This window comes from Impatiens glandulifera, chromosome 8 (genome assembly GCF_907164915.1).
Source record: "Impatiens glandulifera chromosome 8, dImpGla2.1, whole genome shotgun sequence".
Taxonomy (NCBI): domain Eukaryota; kingdom Viridiplantae; phylum Streptophyta; class Magnoliopsida; order Ericales; family Balsaminaceae; genus Impatiens; species Impatiens glandulifera.
Genome location: NC_061869.1, coordinates 1,158,506 through 1,175,189, shown reverse-complemented (window position 1 = coordinate 1,175,189; position 16,684 = coordinate 1,158,506). Strand labels below are relative to the sequence as shown.

General features: G+C 35.0%; 1 protein-coding gene across 1 annotated transcript; it reads left to right on the top strand.

The window, feature by feature from the left end:
- Positions 1-5,363: 5,363 nt before the first annotated feature.
- On the top strand, positions 5,364-11,233 carry LOC124911613. The gene is made up of 6 exons (XM_047452116.1): positions 5,364-5,557; positions 5,632-5,749; positions 6,411-6,608; positions 9,303-9,329; positions 9,477-9,563; positions 10,772-11,233. Exons 1-6 carry the CDS (start codon positions 5,364-5,366, stop codon positions 10,808-10,810), a joined length of 663 nt encoding a protein of 220 aa, XP_047308072.1. The 3' UTR covers positions 10,811-11,233.
- The last annotated feature ends 5,451 nt before the right edge of the window (positions 11,234-16,684 follow it).

Here is a 16,684-nt window from a genome sequence, read left to right as displayed (position 1 = left end):
AACTAAAAAACTTACATAATTATCTTCCACCACTAAACTGTAACATTTTTTTGTTTAAAACTATAACAAATTTAATAAAATATCTTACTAATTTAATGATTGGGCTGTTCAAGGGCTTGCCGGACTTACCGGTCCTGTGTATTATTTTAAGGTCATTCTCTACTGTAACCCTAAACCAATTTAAAAGAAAAATATTTATATTTTTTTCTTTTCATTTTCTATGAGAGGTAATATGAATCAGCATAATATATAAAACACAAAATATAACACTAAAATTAAAATAATAATTCTAGTGACTGAAGTGGTTTTTAAGTACCGAAATTACTAATTCAATATTTACTTAGAATTTCAATAATTATGTTAGTTTTTTCTATAAAAAAATTAAAAATCACTTTAATCAAGTTAAATAATAAAAAAATAGATTTTTATTTCAAAACACAACCATTATATCAATTATTTAATCAATCATTTTAAATACCAAAATTATTTTTACTTTTTTTAATCTAAATTAATTATTAAATAAAAATATAGAGAGTAAGGGTAATTTAGTAAAAAAAATTTAAAACTATTTTTTTCTTAATTTTAGTCCAGCATGGGTTTTGGGAAAAAACCCAAACAAAACCTAGTATTAATCACTTTCTCAAACGAGGCCTTAAAGAAAAAGCATATAACTCAAATTATATTTTTTTTCAAATATAAAATAGCAGGATTTATGAGGGAAAATCACATTGAATAGTTAATTTTCTGGGTAACAGTTAAATAAATATGGTCCAGCTTTCTTAAATGGGCCGACTCATTTGGTCCCACAAAAATACTGTGGACTTTGGAGAAATGATGCCCTATTTCAACTAACAAAGCCCTTTTCAGCCCACTTTGATTAATCAATCTCAGCCTTTTAATCTATGTCTTCTTTCACAAAAATAAAAAATAAAAAATTGTTCCGTTCTAATTTCCATTCCTAATTAGAACGGCTAAAAGCATCTCCGGGAATTTTTTTTCAGGGTAGAGCGGTTTACGTGACTTATTGAATTTTGATTTTAAAAATGGATTTATAGTTTGGGATGGCCTCATCAATGGTTAGTTAAAATTTCATAAAATGTTTATAAGAAAACTGAAATTAATAATAAACAAAAAAATTGTTTCTTTATATTAAATTATAAAATAAAAAAAAATAGATAAAAAAAAATAGGTCAATCTATCTAAATAAATTAAAAACAATAGTTATATATAAATTTTATTTGATACAAAAGTCTAAGATGAAAATGAACTAAAATTAAAGATTCATGCTAAATATGACAACATTTAAAGTAAAAATATAAATATATAATATTTGTTAAGAGTGATATATTTGATGTTTAATTTATAGAGTAATGATAGGGGACGCGAATATTGGATATTCAGTTTAAACAGAATATTTTTTTCTCTTTTTTTAAATTAATTTTCTCACTTTCCTCATTAATTAATTAATTTCTCCCACTCTCCTTATTAATTAATTAATTTATTTATTTCAGTCTCTTTCATTAATTCTTTTCTATCTCACTAATTAATTTTTTTTTACTACTAATTAATTATTTTATCTCTCCTATTAATTAATTTATCTCTTTTACTAATTTATCTATTTTCTATTTAGAATGTAAGGTTTAAGAATTTAGGGTTTAAAAAAAAGAAAAAAATTAATTAATAGAAAAGAGAGAAAATAATTAATAAAAATGACGAAAGATAAATTAATTAATTAATAAAAATAGTGAGAGAAATTAATTAATAACACGAAGAAACGAGGAAAGATAATATTCTATGATTAAACAGAATATCTCAACTTATTTTAATGAATGCAATGATTCTGGGCAATTTCCGAACTCTAATGAGGAACGGTGATTCGTGCGTTCGGGTACTTGCATTCTTGAAGATATTTTTCTGAAGAAGTTTTATCAAAATTAGAAATGAATCCCTGATGAAACCACAAATCATCATCTTGTTCTGACTCTGATGATTATGGAAAACTACTATTTGAAGGCAGACGGAGAGGAGAAAAAGAGAGTAAATAGCCCAACCAATTAATTCTCAACGACCCATTCGTTGAAAGTTAAACTCCAAAGTAGAAGGGGTGGTTGGACTACATCAATCGACAGTACCAACTGAGGCTTCCAATCCAACTAACTGGACGAGGAAAGGATGAATGAGTGTCTAACTTTGCTAACTCCCCCTTCTCAACTCGTATCTTCTTCGTTCTGGAAACACGTCTTCCTATTCCATCTTTTCTCGAATCTCCTTTAACGGAAGAAATAGAAGCTGGTTCCCTTCCTGCGCTTGTTGTTTATCTTTCGTTCTTATTTCATAACCTTTTTTCTTCTGATTTGGAAGCTCGGACCCGGTCAAGATCCGAACAACAAGGAGCACTCAACTACTAGTCTAGTCGTCTAGTAGTTTTTTTTCTATTAGTTGCGGGGATTCGTGGAATTTCTGTGGATTGCGTTGGGGAAATCTACCAAAGCTAGGCAGATAGATAGACTCCTTTCCTGCTGCTAATGGAAAGCAGTCTAAGCTAGAACTTAAGGTCGACCTCTTTTCCAAAGATACCCCACTTCCCGGTCTAGCTTCACTAACAGTATTCACCGCTTTCCAAATCTCGTATAGCCACCGGCGGAGCCTGAATCTTATGAGAATACCCCACAAAAGGCTACTGGGAAATGGGAACAAGATGTTTGGAACTTACAAGTCTGGGTTCAACTCCGTTTGTACCCACTCTGATTATGCCTTTCGCATTTTCGGGGTGCGCATTTCAGTAGAATGGGGCGGGCAATGCCACAGGTCCCCAAAATTAATCCTTCCTTCAAAACCACTGATAATGACGAATCCGGATCTAGGTCTCAAACTCAAACTACTGCTTCAAATAGCTTGAGCGAGCGATGTGCGCTCACGTGAAGCAAGGCAAGATTGCATGCTGCTTTTCACGCGCGAGAACAGAGTAAACCAGGTGCTTCAGCTTCATCCGTGGGATTTGGAGAAGCCTTCTAAGCTTTTTTTTACTATATGAAATCCACACTTTGACACCTGAGATTCCGTAACGAGTAGATACTGGAGCAGGAGCATAATCTATTTTCTGGAAACCTGAACGAATCTCCCGCTTATTCGGCTTGAGCATCAACGATCGGCCTTTACTCATCGGATATTTTTGTTGGCACGAAGCGACGTGGACGCGGAGCCAACGAGTTTAGTCGAAGAGCTCCAGGAGTCTAAGGGAAGCGTTCTGTCTTTTCCTTCTCTCGACGCTAGGCTCAAGTCACACTTTTGGCTTGCTACAAGCTGGGTTCAGGGACCATCGAATAAGTGATGATCCAATAATTCTTACTCATAGAATTCTTGGACCCTTAGCCTGAGCCTATTCTTCTTCACGTGAAAATGCCCTATCTCCTATTGAACAGAAAGCCCTTAATGGGCGGGTCAATCAGGTTCATCCCTTAAACAAATTGGCCTACTTGCTTCACGGGCGCTGCGCCAGGGAAAAGAGCTCCCTTTTTTCCTGAGAAAACTCAAGAAGGAAAACAAAGTCCGGTGACATCCTTAAATGTTTCCCAACTCTGAGAGGGTCGATGTAATTGAGTCGACCAGAGGGAGAGGAACGGAACGACCAAGTTCTTTGCTGGTGTGCAGGATGGTTTCTGGGAATTTAAAACCCGATTTCCTCCATAAATTCTCCGATCCAAATGGCAGAGAAGTTTCCATATTTATACCCGGCTGACGTCTTAGTCTCTTTTCTAGTAACAGGTACTTGAACTCAAAAAAGGGAAGATTGAATCAAAGATTAAGAAGTTTCAAACTTTTTATTCCAGATCCATTAGAACTAATATTTGGATGTTTTTCTGCTTGAGCGGACTAGTTGCTTTAAGGCGAGCTAGCAGATGAGCTAAGCAGCATACACCATTGCTTTAAAGACGGAGAGCTGATTTAAGCAGGATGGAAATTAGGGGGGGAGCGCGCCTCAAGAAGTGCTGCCGCAGGCACCAGATCAAGGACATGTGGAAGGATTTATCCCGACCCTTGTGAACATCTTTTCTTAATGTATTAAAGAGGGCTTCTCTAACCGGTGAAAAGGAAATTCTTTGAAAGACAAGAATAAAATAATTTTCTGTGGTGAAACAAAATATCGCTCATTTGTTCCCCGAGGTTGAGAAGAAGACAATGAATGGAATGGTCCGGCAGTCGCTATAGAATATCGACTTAGTCTTAGTGAAGCTAGTCTTACATGAAAGAGGGAGGACTACTTTGAAAATTTGTTCATCCGGGAAACGAATTGGAAAGGTGCTCCAGATTGATTATACTACCTCTTATGCGATTTCCTCTTCTGTGGACGCACCTACGTATGACCCGGGACGGGAAGATCAAGACTTTATTCTTCGGCGCCGCACCGAGAATTCGGGAGGGGGCGGGACACTGCGAGGTGGGTAGTTTATCTAGGGCGGATGCCTCATAAAGAGTGAACTCTTGTTCTTGTCTCACGATAAAGGCTCTTTCTTTGTCTTTTTGGCTTGCCATCTTCTATTGTATGACTCTTCGGGTGCGAATAAACTAGTGACCAGACTAAGGTATGGGCGTTGAGAAAGAGTCGTGAACAAGAAGCAAAAACCTCTGGTTCGAGCTAGTTTTATTTTTTTTTAGTTGTTTTTCAACTGTACTGACTTAGACCACAGCAGACGTGGCTTAGGCTTCGGGGAGTTGAAAATAAGCATAGATCCGGAGATTCCCGAATAGGTTAACCTTTCAAACTGCTGCTGAATCCATGGGCAGACAAGAGACAACATCATCACGTGGCTGCTAAAGCAAGCTAAGCTTCACACGGCATATCGGAAGCCAAAGAAAGGAGAATCAAGGGACCTTATACTTCTAGGCGTCCCGCCGCGAGAGCAGATGAACGAGAAGAAGAAGATTGGCCTCCAAAAAAGACCGGACGAATCCGAATAGGGATATAAAAGATAAGGGCTGGGCTGCCTAGGCCAACAAAAGCGAATCCGGAGTGTCTCGTTAAGGCGAATTCCCGGATCGTTTGAGATTCGAATAAGTCTTTTCGCTCAATGCACGCTTTTTGGATGAAACATTTTTTTAGTGGGAATACTCCTTGTCTCTAACTCACTAGAGGCTCGGGAAATAAAGAGAAGAGGCCTTTTCGTTGTTGCTCGCTACTGGCTTGGTACTGGTCCTATGTGAGCCAACCAGTCAGTCCTATCAGCGAGTGGGCATGAAAATCTTCTTCTTTCTTGTATGACCTGTACCGACTTGATAGCCCAGGCGATCCTGAGTTTTTCTCACCTATCCTGTAGACAGCCCGTGAACGAGGGAAGAGCCCTTTGAAATCCGGAAATGCGCTGATGGGAAGAGTAAGGGCAGCGATATTATACTGCGACGTCGGCTCCATACCCTGTATCAAGGGGAGGATTATCGAAGTTCGGATCGCATGCACACTAACGGAAGCAGATAAAACCCGGGAGTTCAAGTTCTTTCTACTGGACAGAGGAGAAAAAGATCTCTTTTTCTATACTTACGGGAATGAAAGCGTCGAAAGGTGAAAAACGGAAAACTGGGGCCCTTTACAAAAAGTATGAAAAACAAAAAACGGAATACCTGGGTTGCCGGTAGTCTTGCTAACTTAGCAGTTAATCTCTGTCCTGAATTAGGTGGTAAAGGAACTTTCAAGAGACATGCTATAAAAATAGCCCCATTTTTGAAGCTTCTTATTTGGATAGGAATCAAGAAAGTTGGAAGTTCAAAATACTTGAAAAAAAAAAGATTCTGGTTTGAAAAAACCCCCGGGAAAGTATAGGCTCCCAGCTCCATCTCGGCCGGCATCCTGCTCTCGAGGGGGTAGGGTCCTGGAGCGAACTACTCATTGCTGTGTTGCCCCACTACCGCTGGCAGGCCAGCCGGGCCGTGGGCGCGGTAGGAACGGGCTTCGCTGACTTTGCGGCAGCAAATTCGCCTACCCTATCATTACTCTAATTTATATAAACTTAAAATATCTTATTCTTAAAACTTGTATTATCATGTATTTTTGGGGTTTTATAAGTATTTTAAAGAAAAATATTATTTTAAAAAAAAATATTTGGATTTTAATTTTAAATATAAAATAATAATTAAAATGATAATAATATGATATAAATAAATTTGTAAAAAATTATAAAAAACCCAAAAGCAAACTAACTATAAGAGCCCGATTAAAGTATTACACCAAATCAAACAGGCCTTATGCCTAACCCTAAAAGACCCAATTATAAGCTTCAGATTGTGCCTCTTCTTCTAGGGTAAGAAGAAAGAAGATCAAGAGAAATCGTTTAGACATACTACCACATGAAAGATATCGTGTTCCTTAAACACAAACTTTTACTTGAGAAGTTCCCAGATATGCGAGCATATGATAGGAAGGTGAAAAAAGCTTAGTTCAAGAAGAAGAAGAAGAAGAAAGATCTTTGGTAGTGGGAGCTTATACATATCTTCCGTATTCAAGCTTAACTTTCACTGATGTCTTTTTTTGTGTGATTTCTCTGCAGGTTCCATCTTATATATCTAGATCTGTAGCAGGAAGCTATGACAATGAAGCCGTAGCTATATTTGCATTGATCTTCTGTTGTGAATCTAATATTCACAACAATGATGATTCTATTTCCAAAGATGAGGATGCTATTTCCAAACAGGAGGATTCTATTTCCAAAATTACTGAGGGTTGAAATAGACTTAGTTATATCTTTTAAGGGTTATTTTATAATTTGTTAGTCTATAAATAAGGATAGAATTGTAAGGAGAGAGATATATTTTTGGTATTCTAAATTGTTATACTTTCTCTTTCTAATTACCAGAGTCGTCGCTCCTGGTAACCCTAACCCTTATAATAAACTCCCAATTTCTATTCAGTCTGTTCTTCTATTCATTATGTTTCTTTTATCAATCTATTCTTCTATTCAATCTGTTCTTCTACCTATTCTGTTCTCATTCTGTTCTTTTACTCGTTCTTTTATTCTTTATCTATTTTACGAAACCATTATTGTGAGATTTATATCGTGATTGACAGTAAGGTCACGACAAGTGGTATCAGAGCTTACGATCCTCGGACTTCCGCTGAGAATGGTGAATTCACGTAGCAAAAATAATGAAGAGATGATCTAGAATCTGACTGAACGCATCGAGACGATGGAATCACAAATTAATGATAAGTTCCAGTTACTACAGCTAGAGAATCTCAAAATTAAGGAAGAAACTGCTCGTAACTTCAAGATTATGCAGAAAGCTAACGCTGAAAAATTTGAATCTATAATAAGGCTGTTGGAATCCAAGAATTCCAACACAAATAATAAATCAACCGAAGACAAAGGAGGAGGTTCAAATACACCTCAACTACAATCGAGATTTGGTTATGGAGCAACCCCTTACGAGAGAGATGGTATTTACAGAAGGCCAGACAAACAGCCGGTCGAACAAAGTTTTGGAACAACTGAGACTCCTATCAATAATCGGAAACACACTACAAGTCCTAATTCGATACGGACCGCGGGAGATCATCCATTGCCAAATTGGGAAGAATTCTCTGAAGAGGTGTTATTAGCATTTCAAGAAGAGGGACACCAAAATGTGATAATAGAATTTAATCAGTTGAGACAAACAAAGACTTTGAAAGACTATATCTATCAATGGCGAGAGCTAAGAGCATTGGTTGCAGCTAAATGTTTTCCACAGAACGACGAATACTATGTGAAGAGTTTCATGAGAGGCTTACGACCTGAATTGAGAGAGGTTTTAAAGATGGCAGGACCAGTGACATTAGATCAGGCAATAAAACTAGTTGAGGTGAAGGACGAATTTCTCGAACCTCTTGGTAAGGAAAAGAAATTGTTCACCAAATTGTCAACTCAGACCTCAAATGAAACACAACCAAAACCTCCATGGAGTAATAACCAACAAGGTACGTTTAAACCAACTATTAACGAAAATACTACTGAAATACCAGTTAGGGATCTCACGTTTGCAGAAATGAGAGAAAAACGTGCTAAAGGTATTTGTTTCAAGTGTGACGGAAAATATTCCAAAGATCACGTTTGCCCCAATCGTCATCAGTTATTCAATATTGAAGTAATGGAAGACGAGATAGATAACTGGTTTAAAGCTAAAGGGGAGTCCAAAGCCGAATATATCTATGATGACTGTCTTAAGGCTAAAGAGGGGGTTAGAGTCGAAGGAGTTAACGACGGGGGTTCGATTTCAATGCACGCTCTTAATGGGAGTGCGAATAATGCTACGCTCAAGATTCTTGGACAACTCAAAAAAAGGAAAATCACTATATTAATTGATAGTGGCAGTACGCATTCGTTTATTGATGAGGGTACTGCATCTCAGTTGGGTTGTGTTCTAAAGGAAACAATGCCTATGGAGGATACTATTGCAGGCGGAGGCAGAATATTTAGTCGATTCTTATGCACAAATTTGGCTTGGAAAATGCAGAGTCATGATTTTCTACTAGACTTCCGAACGATCAAATTGGGAGGTTATGATATGGTTTTGGGAGTTGATTGGATGACTAAATATGGACCAGTGAGCCTTGATTTCGAGGCGAGAGTTATGAAAGCTAGGTTATCGGGTGAGAAGATTCGACTGTCGGGTGATAAAGAGGGCAGTTCCTTTTATTTAATGACAGGGGACGGCGTAGCTCGTAATGTGAAGAAGGATGACGATTGTTTTGGGGGTCAACTATTTTTTATGAATGCTGAGTCCACAACTCTGTTATCAGCCCAAATTCCTAAATTCTGTAAACAGTTTCCGATGCAGAAGCCACGTTCGAAAAGGGCAAGGAAGTTTTTAAGGGGAAGGGGATGTTGTGAATCTAATATTCACAACAATGATGATTCTATTTCCAAAGATGAGGATGCTATTTCCAAACAGGAGGATTCTATTTCCAAAATTACTGAGGGTTGAAATAGACGTAGTTATATCTTTTAAGGGTTATTTTATAATTTGTTAGTCTATAAATAAGGATAGAATTGTAAGGAGAGGGATATATTTTTGGTATTCTAAATTGTTATATTTTCTCTTTCTAATTACCAGAGTTGTCGCTCCTGGTAACCCTAACCCTAATAAACTCCCAATTTCTATTCAGTCTGTTCTTCTATTCATTATGTTTCTTTTATCAATCTATTCTTCTATTCAATCTGTTCTTCTACCTATTCTGTTCTCATTCTGTTCTTTTACTCGTTCTGTTATTCTTTATCTATTTTACGAAACCATTATTGTGAGATTTATATCGTGATTGACAGTAAGGTCACGACATCTTCACCTTTTATTTATATATAAAGGTAATATTTCGGTTATTGAAACCGTTTTCTACGACATTTTGTAGATGATCTTGACATATCTAACGTTTCTTATTTGAATACAGCTTCTCCATTTTTGGAAGCTTAGTGATACCAAATAGCTCTAATGTGTTGGACTTTGTAATGCAGGTTGTTTTGGGAACATTATTGGCAGCATTGGTACCTGTTGTTGGCTTCAATGCTGTCATGACATCAGAACACTTTGGTTCTTTTTGGGTGAGCCCTAAATATGTCTGACAATAAAATCTGATAGTATTTGCTGCGATTTTTTTTCTTTATCTTAATGTTTTGATTGAATAGTATTGATGGCTGGCACTGCGCATAAAATATATCCCTTCCAACATGTTTGTTTTGAGAAGTATTTCAATGCTTTCTTACGTAGTTCAAAGTTCTACTTCTATGGATGGATTCAAGTTACACATAGGAGATTCGTCACTGCTAGGTTGCATGGGATCATTTATTCTTTATGCTTGCATTTTATATTTTCTGATGCTGTGGATATTAGATGTTGATATTTTTACTTAATTGCGAGTTTAGATGTTCTGATTTAGCTTCCTATTTAATTGAGATTTAAACTAAGGATAAACATATTCCTATGAAAATTTATGAAGTCGAGTTGGTACACAGATAATGTTGTCATCCGATATGGTGAAACCAATCTAGTGGATTGATCTCTTCTTGCTAATTTGTATGAACTAAATTAATTGAGGGAATTCAATGGAGAAGAGAAGTTGTTCTTGGAAGTAAAAATAAAGTGCTTGCTTTATTATTGATTACTGATTGCATGTTGCATGGGCTTTCTACCTAGAGACTTCAAGATCATTAACAGGCTGTATAGGAGTTTGATGATCATATGTAAAAATTTGGGAATAGAAATGAGTTATTTTTTTTGAATATGCTGTTACCTTCTAGTGTTAAGTATAGAAATGAGTTATTTATAGGTTGTTTGACTTAACCTAGTGCTTCTCTATCCATTGTTATATGCTGGGAATTCTCTCACCCAACATGTTCAGAGTGACTGATACCCTAGTTGTATCTGTATCTGTAGGCCTGTAAGATTCTCTTATATGAGCTTCTTTTACTTCATATTGTAGAGATTGATGATGATCGACAAAGTAGAATGGGGTAGGCCTGTAAGATTCTCTTATATGAGCTTCTTTTACTTCATATTGTAGAGATTGATGATGATTATCGACAAAGTAGAATGGGAATATTCTGTGTATTCTTGTCCATCCTTTGCAGACACATATATATAGATTAACAAAATGTTGATAATTTTCCAAAGAATATAATGGGATTCCTCTATTTTCAATGCAGACCTAGTAAAAATAAAACAGAAAACATAGTTCCATTGGGTCCTCATGTAGTGTAGCTTTTAAAATGTTGATAATTTATACTTATTATATGCTTATTCTCTAATTCAGGGCTGTGTTAGCAGTACTCGTAGCATTGGTTGCATCTAGCCCAACAATGGGATGGAGTGGACGAAGCTTGAGTTTGCTTGATCCGTAAGTGTTTCTACTGCCCAACAGTTTTGTTTAAAGTCATGTAATAAAGAAATAAAATTACAATAATTTTTTTTATTGTTAAAGGAAGTGGTGATTGATTAATAAACCAATCGCTATAGCCTATCACGATTGGTTATATATTAATCGTCGTTACCATCAAGGCAACAACAAGGAGACTTCTACCGATTGAGAGCGATTGGTGTATGACCAATTGCTTGGTTTTGAGGTTAATAACGACTGATTTACCAATCGTTATAGGGTCTCTTTACTATTGAAAATAAACCATTTATTTTTAATTAACATCTATAGTATTTATTCTTATTAATTATTAATTAATTGACATTAACAAATAAATTCCCATAACATCAATTCAGCCGATAATATTGTTAATAAACTGATACAAGGGAAAATGATATTAGGGTTAAATATAGTGGCGGGAATAAAGTGGCAGTTATAATGTAGTAGTATAAATAGAACAGTTAGTTGTTAAGAATAGTTATGAAATCATTTAATTGAAAGTTCTTGTTAGAAATTCTCCCTAACAGTTATGGTTCTTTCTCCCTTCATCAATTCTTCACTCCTCCTCTCAATATAATTCAAGATTTATACCTAATTCTACTTCAAGGTATAACAGTGGTATCAGAGCTCGTTCTTGGCAAAATGATGTGCAAAATGGTGTGTACTATGAGGTATATAGCAGAAACAGACTTAGATGTGATTCAATTTCCTTAGTCGTGCATAGAAACCGTTCACAGGTGAAATCAGCAAGAGTTAAAGGAGAACTGGATCATTATTGTTGATGAATCGTACTTGTTGATGGATCGGACTATTTGTGGAGTTGCCGGCTAGTTGGAGAAAAAGAAGAAGGGAAGACGAAGTTTGTTTGCAGAAGGAGTTTGCAGAAGAATCTGGTAACAAAATTAAGATTGTAGAGATAAGTAATGATACAAACCGTAAAGCTCCATTATGACTGACTGTGATAGTTTCGGCGGTTTCCGATTTCGCGAGGGATGGAAAACTGATTTTAATTTGTTCATCGAAGGCTGAAGAAGAAGGAAAAGGATTCCAGTACATGCCATATTTGTTTGAAGGTATTAGATCATCACAAATAATTTTTGTATTCTATTCTAATTGTAGGAAAGTAAGTAAAGAGAGAAAATCTGACAGCAATTAAAAGAGAACAGAAGGTACAGGCTCTGCTCCTTACCTGCTCTGCTCTGCTCCATCCCATCCATCTTACTGCCCCATCTCCATACCATCTTACTGTCCCATCTCCATACCATCTTACTGCTGTACCGGCTCCTTACCATTCTTGCGGCAGTTTTGTTACTTTAATTAGGGTGCGTGCGCGTTTTGTTACTTTCAGGAAAAGATCAATTTTGTTACTTTCAGGAAAAGATCCATTGAAATTAGGGTGTGGTTGATTTGAAAATGAATTTTCCCAAATTCTTTGGAGAAGATGTCGAAAATATCGAAGACTGGATTTATGATGTAGAAAGATTTTTTCAAATTAACGGTACGCTCGAAGAATATGAGGCGCCTCTTGCCACAACTCACTTGAGGGTAAAGGCACTACAATGGCTTAGAGAACATGTGGTCATGAAAACTCTTAGCAAGGGATTGACGTGGAGAGAGCTGAAACGACTATTGCGACGCGAGTTTGGGTTACGTGTAAGGGACAATCCACAACATAAGCAAACGAAGGTGCATACACAATCGTGGGAGTTGATCGCGGAACAAGGTCGACATATAACCGACTTGTTAAAATCATGGAGGATCGTTGATGAACCTAAAAGACAGAAATAGAAAGTCAATGATGAAATGACAAGGCAAAAATGGGAAAACGATCGTAAAAAAATGATATTGAAATCCGATGAGTTATTGGAAGATGGCGAGCAACATGGTATTGTAAAAGATATGTCACAATCAACGCCTTCCCCATTGACACATTCGACTCCAAACAACGAAACCTCTTTTGATGACGATTGTTCTAAAGTGGAAGACGAGCCTCCTTTCGACGACTTTTGTTATGAAAAAGAAATTGAGACTCCACGTACTAATGATACAAAACACGACAATCTCAATCTTGATGAAGAAATTTACGATAATTCATGTTCTTCGTTTATTCATTTGCAAGTCTCCTTAGTGTACAATGACCGAGAGAAGACGAAGTCAACCTACGTTGAAAAGGATGATCATTATCAGGGTGACTTGGGAGAAACTGAAATTGAAGAAATGTTTGAAGATGTTTTGGGCCTTGAAGATATGATGTTGGCTTTTGATCCAATTTCTCAAGCATACTTAGCGCCAAGTTCAAATTGCGTCCAATTTTTGTGCTTCGAGAAACCAGAAAAATTTGGGTCTTGCTTTCAGAAAATTTTATGGCATAAAACATGGATGAGATGCAAGTACTTATTATGGTTTGAAGATCCACCTGATGCAGAGTTTTGTAATTGTTCTTATGGGCTACAATCGATAAATCTTGTGGGACAATTTGTATGGTTTGAAGAACCACCCGATAGTCTATGGAAACAATTTGGGCAATTTATATGGTTCGAAGAGCCACCAGATGTTTGGGACTTTCAGCAGAAATTTCGTCTATTGTCGTTCGCGGACGAACGAATTGAAGGAGAGGGTAATGATACAAGGGAAAATGATATTAGGGTTAAATATAGTGGAGGGAATAAAGTGGCAGTTATAATGTAGTAGTATAAATAGAACAGTTAGTTGTTAAGAATAGTTATGAAATCATTTAATTGAAAGTTCTTGTTAGAAATTCTCCCTATCAGTTAGGGTTCTTTCTCCCTTCATCAATTCTTCACTCTTCCTCTCAATATAATTCAAGATTTATACCTAATTCTACTTCAAGGTATAACATAAACTTACATAATTGAGATTAAATCAATTCAGTAGATAATATTGTTAATAAACTTACATAATTTAGATCACCCCATCATAATATACTAATGGTTCATAACTCAAAATCAAAAAATCAAAACCCATCATAATGGGGATAGAGGAATATAAGTATAAAAATTCAAAAGACTAATAGTTAAGCATGTTAAGAGTTCATAAATCTAAATCAATCAGACAGCGGAGGGAGAGTGAGAAAATTACCGATCAGTCTATCATACAAAACTGATAGGCTGTTCAGGGTTAAAAAAATTATCCTTTCAATAGACTTTTTGATAAAATTTATTGAAAGTTCTGTGTGTTTGAACACATGGTTACATTTTTCTTCTTTGCTTGAAAGGGTGATCTTTACGGATTTTTACATCTTTTGAGTATTCTTGAAATCTGCCGTTTACAAAATTGATCATTATCGAGCTGTTAATCGAAGGCGTATCTACCACCTTTGACACTGACATCAAATAATATTGTCGTCATGGATGTTGTTTTTCCCACACTCAGTGTCGGGGAAGCAGCATCCATTGCGGTAATATTACTTGTTGCCGGTGTCAAAAGTGGGAGATACGCGTCGATTAACAGCTCGATAATTATTCATTTTTCAAACTGTGGATTTTAAGGATACTCAAAAGATGTAAAGATCTGTGTAGAAGACAAATGTACCCATGTGTTCAAACACACGGGACATTCAATAGACTTTATCAGGAAGTTTATTGAAAGAGATAGTTTTTTTAACCCTGAACAGACCAAATAGTGTGGTATGATAGACTAGATCGGTAATTTCCCCCTCTCTCTCCGTTGTCTGATTGGTTTTGATCATTAACTCTTAACATTCTTAACTACTTTTTATTTTTATTATTAGTCTTTTGAATTTTATATTCTCTCATCCCCATTATGATGTGGCTTTTATTTTTTGAGTTATGAACAATTAGTATATTTTGATGGAGTGATCTCAATTATGTAACTATTATCTGCTGAATTGATGTTAATCTCAATTATGTAAGTATTATCTGCTGAATTGATGTTACGTGGAATGAGTTATTATTTAGTTGTTTATTGATGCATATCTTCCACCCTTGACACCAGCCATCAATGATGCTTTCTCGACGCACATTGTGTGTATAAGACATGTAACGACTTGAATTTAACCGTACATTGCAAATTCTAACAAATTAAGAAATTATTAGGTAATGTAAACCAAATAAAAAAAGAAAGACAATAAGACATTTATGTTCAAGGTACATCAACTGTGTTATTATGGAATTTGACATTCCCTCGTCGATCTCTACACTTATGAAGACTTGTCTCTTTTTCAGAAAAATGAGAACATGTGTGTACTCTTTCGTTATGAACAATTTTACACACCTGTAACATTTATGGAGATTCTTTCTAAAAAAAGATTGTTAAACATATTGAAAGGATAAATTACGACACATTCTCGTTCTTTCTAAAAAAAAAAGAAGAGTGTTCATAATTGGAGACATCGATGAGGAAATGTTTAACTCGGTAGTAAACAATTGATGTACCTTAAACATAAAAGTACTATTTATTTGGTTTACATTACCTAATATTTATTTAATTTTTTAGTTCTCGCTATATGATCAAATACGAATGTCCCGTATATACAATGTGTAGGGGAAGTTTTGTCCATTAGGCAGTGTTGTTTGTTATCGGTGTTAAGGGTTATAGATCTGCTTTAGCTCTAAACAGTTTATTCATGATTTCACTTGGCCGTGGATATGAAGAATCATCTAGGGATGTAAGTATTCAAGTCAAACCGTTTGCAAACAATGAAGATAAATTAATTCATATTTAACTATAGCTGCTGATACAACATACTTTATCATTCTGTTGTTTGAGATTTGACCACTTTTGATCTATGGATTAATATTCCCCATATTATGATGGTATTCTCTGTTAAGCAGTATATATATGTCATATATGGTGTTTTTTACAATATTAAACAAAGTATGACCATGTAATTCGAATTTCTAACTCTTGAGCCATGATTTTTGGTGGTCATGAGTTTATTTGGAACTTAATTGTTTAATTTGTTGATTAAAATATAATAAGAAAAAACATTTAATATATTTACTTAAGTTCATTCATTGTCATAAATTTAAAATAAAATATCTTTTGTTTGATTGTTTTTATCATATTTTGAGAATTATATGTATATTGAACTGTTTCAGTCAATCAATAATGAATGTTAAGTGGACGAGCACTATTTCCAGACAATGATGAATATTCAATTCGCTTATCTATTCTACAGAACTCTAACCCTAGTTAGTTTAAAAGAAAATTATTTATATTTTTTTCTTTTCATTTTCTACAAGAGGTAATATGAATAAATATAATTTGTAAAACATAAAATATAATAATAAAATAAAAATGATAGTTCATGAAAAAAGTAATTTTTACAAAATTACTAGTTTAATTTTCACTTAAAAATTAATAGAGATTATACTAGTTTTCTCCATTAAAAATTATAAAATCATTTTAAATTCAGCTAAATATAAAAAAAAACAAAAATAATTTTTTATCATAAAATCTAATTATTATATCAATTATCCTTTAATTTTTTTTATATAAATTAATTATTAAATAAAAATATAGAGATAAAAAATAATTTGGTAAAAAAATTAAAAACTATTTTTTTCTTAGTTTTAATCGAAAATTATTTTTTTTCAGAAAAACCTAAATAGAACTTATTAACCACTGCTTCTTTAACCCTAAACCCTCCTTGAGGAAAAAACATGATTTATGAAGTAAAAACACATCTTTAAACTTGAAGGGTAATTTTCTGGGTAAAAGTTAAATAAATATGGTCTAGCTTTCTTAACTGGGCCGCCTCATATTAGCCCATAAAAATACTGTGGACTATGGAGACATGAAGCCCAATATTTAATTATAAAGCCCTTT

Coding starts and splice junctions, on each gene's coding strand:
- LOC124911613 (XM_047452116.1), top strand. CDS start 5,364: ATGGGAAGAGTAAGGGCAGCGATATTATACTGCGACGTCGGCTCCATA. Junction 5,750..6,410: donor TTTGGATAGGAATCAAGAAA/GTTGGAAGTTCA, acceptor AGCATATGATAG/GAAGGTGAAAAAAGCTTAGT. Junction 9,564..10,771: donor AACACTTTGGTTCTTTTTGG/GTGAGCCCTAAA, acceptor TCTCTAATTCAG/GGCTGTGTTAGCAGTACTCG.